Source organism: Chiloscyllium plagiosum, unplaced genomic scaffold, assembly GCF_004010195.1.
Source record: "Chiloscyllium plagiosum isolate BGI_BamShark_2017 unplaced genomic scaffold, ASM401019v2 scaf_9234, whole genome shotgun sequence".
Classification (NCBI taxonomy): Eukaryota; Metazoa; Chordata; class Chondrichthyes; order Orectolobiformes; family Hemiscylliidae; genus Chiloscyllium; species Chiloscyllium plagiosum.
Window position 1 is genome coordinate 60,526 of NW_025215129.1, and position 3,384 is coordinate 63,909.

Below are 3,384 nucleotides of genomic sequence, written 5' to 3' on the forward strand. Positions count from 1 at the left end.
AAATTAAGGGGGTGTAGGTATAGGACAGATGTTAGGGGTAGGTTCTTTACTCAGCGAGTCATGAGTTCATGGAATGCCCTGCCAGTAGCAGTGGTGGACTCTCCCTCATTATGGGCATTTAAGCGGGCATTGGATAGGCATATGGAGGATAGTGGGCTAGTGTAGGTTAGGTGGGCTTGGATCGGCGCAACATCGAGGGCCGAAGGGCCTGTACTGCGCTGTATTCTTCCATGTTCTATCTTCTATGTTCTAATGAACTTAGTTTCCCTGTGATAGCATTCTTTGATGCTGAGCCTTTGATTCTCGACTTCAGTTACCCTATTAAAAAAACCTGAAACTCTGGGCCAAAAAAAAAGCGAAAAGCACCTATTCTCCTCTGCACCGAATTCCCATATTGCCGCCAAATTCCCTGAACTATATACTCACTCGGGCTGTCTCCCCCTCCAGATGGGATTTCCTTCTTGACCATTTGAAGCTTACTAATTGTGTGCTTTCTATTTTGTTTTTATGCTGTTGATAGAGTGGTGCTGGAAAAGCACAGCAGGTCAGGCAGCATCCAAGGAGCAGGAGCATCGATGTTTCGGACATAAGCCCTTCATCAGGAATGAAGCTTGTGGGCCAAAGGGGCTGAGAGATAAATGGGATGGTGTGGGGCTAGGGGGTAAGGTAGCTGGGAATATGATAGGTATGTGAAGGTGGGGGTGAAACTGATAGGTCGGAGAGGAAGGTGGAGCGGATTGGTGGGAAAGAAGATGGACAGGTCAAGAGGGTGGTGCTGGGTTGAAGCTTTGGGACTGGAATAAGGTGGGTGAGGGGAAATGACAAAACTGGTGAAATCCACATTGATCCTGTGTGGTTGCAGGGTCCCAAGGTGGAAGATGAGGTGTTCTTCCTCCAGCTGTCAGGTGGTTAGGGTTTGGTGCTGGAGGAGGCCCAGGACTTGCATGTCCTTGGTGGAGTGAGAGGGGAAGTTGAAGTGTTCAGATGTTCTCTGAAATGATCCACAAGTTGGTGTCCTGTCTCCCCGATGTAGCGGAGACCACATCAGGTGCAACAGATACAGTAAATGATGTGTGTGGAAGTACAGGAAATATCATCAACCCTCACCGACGCACCATGGAAAGCATATTATCCGGTTGCCTAAAGGCCTGCAATTGCTCTGCACAGGACCACAAGAAACTACAGAAGTTTGTGTGCACAGTCCAAACCACCACAGAAGCCAACCTCCCATCCATGGACTCCATTTACACTTCTCGTTGCCACAGAAGGGCTGCCAACATTGTTGAAGACCCCTCCTACCCTAATAATGCTCTCTCACCATCTCTTTGTCAGACTTGAACATACGCACCAACAGGTTCAAGAACAGCTTCTTCCCAGATGTTATTAGACTGATGAATGGACTCTCGAACTTCAAATAATGTTGACCTTCTTTTGTGCACCTTCTGTGCAGTGTAACTTGTATGCCTCACTCTGTCTAAGCAACCTATGATCAGTACATCCTTGTTTGCTATGATCTGCCTGTATTCTCGCAAAACAAAGTTTTTCACTGTACTTAGGTACATGTGACTGCAATAAAGCAAATCAAATCAAGGCAACCCCAATCTCTCTGCCAACTGCCTGTCCTTTCGTTGGATGTGTATCCCTAGATATTCTCAACCCTGGTCCCATTGTAGTCATGTCTCTGTGAACCCACAACATCGTCCCTGCCAATTTCAATCTGCTGTACTAGTTTCTTGAGCTTTCTTTAATCTCTGCCATTATGTCAATCATTCACAGCGCTATTGAAAACATTTTAATGCCCTGGCATTAATGCACATCTGCACTTTTATGGCATTTGGCCCTCTAATTCTGACCTTTGTAATCATACATAGAGAGATCTTTGTCAAATCTCAGAGCTAAAAATCCTGAAAAATTTTACATTATATTTAGAGATTTAATTTCTCCAAATAATGAATCATGAAAGTAGACATTTTCACAAAACTGTCTTATCAGCGAATAGATGAGTGAATGATTCCTGTTTTGGGATAGGGAAGAACTGACTTTTATGTGGTGCCATTCACCCACCTCTGGAGGGGTTGACAATCGGCAGGAAAGCTACTATTTGGTTATTGACCGAAATGATCCTCTGAGGAAGCAGAGAAGATATGTGTGTCCTTTTTCTGTTGAGCAAATGTCAGAATCATGTAAAACAATTTAATTTGCCAGATACAGCTGTTATAATAGGTATAAATTCTCATGTTAAAAATTATTGATTGATTCAATTTAATTGTTAAAATAATGGGTGTCGTTAAGACTTAATTATTCATTTTCCGCAGAATTCTTCAAGGAACTTATAGAAAATGCAGAGAAATCCTTGAACGATATGTTTGTACGGACTTACGGCCAACTATATTTACAGAACTCTGAAGTATTTCAGGATCTGTTTAAAGAGCTGAAGAAGTACTATGTGATTGGAAATCTAAATCTGGAGGACATGCTGAGTGACTTCTGGGCTCGACTCCTGGAGCGAATGTTTCGGTTGGTGAACCCTCAGTACCATTTCACTGAAGAATATCTGGAATGTGTTAGTAAATATACAGAGCAGCTGAAGCCATTTGGTGATGTACCACGCAAACTGAAGCTTCAGGTGACAAGGGCGTTTATTGCTGCTCGAACCTTTGCACAAGGTCTTAGTGTTGCACGAGATGTACTGAATAAAGTATCCACAGTAAGTAAATAGAACATCTTGTTGTGATCAAGCTATACAGTGTTCCTCAGCCATTGTTTTGCCTACAGTATTATATGTGTAGTTACTGATGACCCACCTTCTCCCTGATTTTGGGACAGTGAAAGCAATTTAACTTGGTTTTCGATTAACTCAGAAGTCACATAACACCAGGTTATAATCCAACAGGTATATTTGAAATCACAAACTTTCAGACCGATTCCCCTTAATCAGGTGAAATGGAGGGAAGCACATAGGCCAGTGTGATGAAGGGACAGTGTTCCGAAAGCTTGTCATTTCAAATAAACCTGTTGGACTATAAACTGATGTCATGTGTCTTCTAACTTGGTCTACCCTGGTCCAACTTTGGCACCTCTATGTCATGGTTTTGTATTAAACATCACAACCAGGTATATTTGTGAATTGTTAATTTTTCCTGGAATGAAAGAAGTAATTTTTAAAAAAATGTTATGGTTTGTAGAAGACAAATTACATCTGAGTATAAATACTAAAATAACTAAAAGTAATATTAATTCCATTTGAATTAATAAACTAAGCACAGATTAATTTTGTCAGAGCGAGAGAGGTGAAAAGCAAGTTGTTACATTAGTATAGAATCTTGGTTAAAATACACATGAAGCACTATGAACAGCCTGGCCTTTGTATTGTCAAAAGGGGTA

The 3,384-nt window shown here is 41.8% G+C and overlaps 1 protein-coding gene across 1 annotated transcript in view; it reads left to right on the plus strand.

Moving 5' to 3' along the window:
- The window catches only part of LOC122548170 (glypican-4-like), a 4,896-nt gene extending 1,912 nt beyond the window's left edge, over positions 1–2,984 (plus strand). Inside the window, exon 2 of the mRNA XM_043686721.1 lies at positions 2,316–2,984. Coding sequence (XP_043542656.1) covers positions 2,316–2,719 — 404 coding nt within the window. The 3' untranslated portion in view covers positions 2,720–2,984. The remainder of the gene's footprint in view (positions 1–2,315) is intronic.
- The last annotated feature ends 400 nt before the right edge of the window (positions 2,985–3,384 follow it).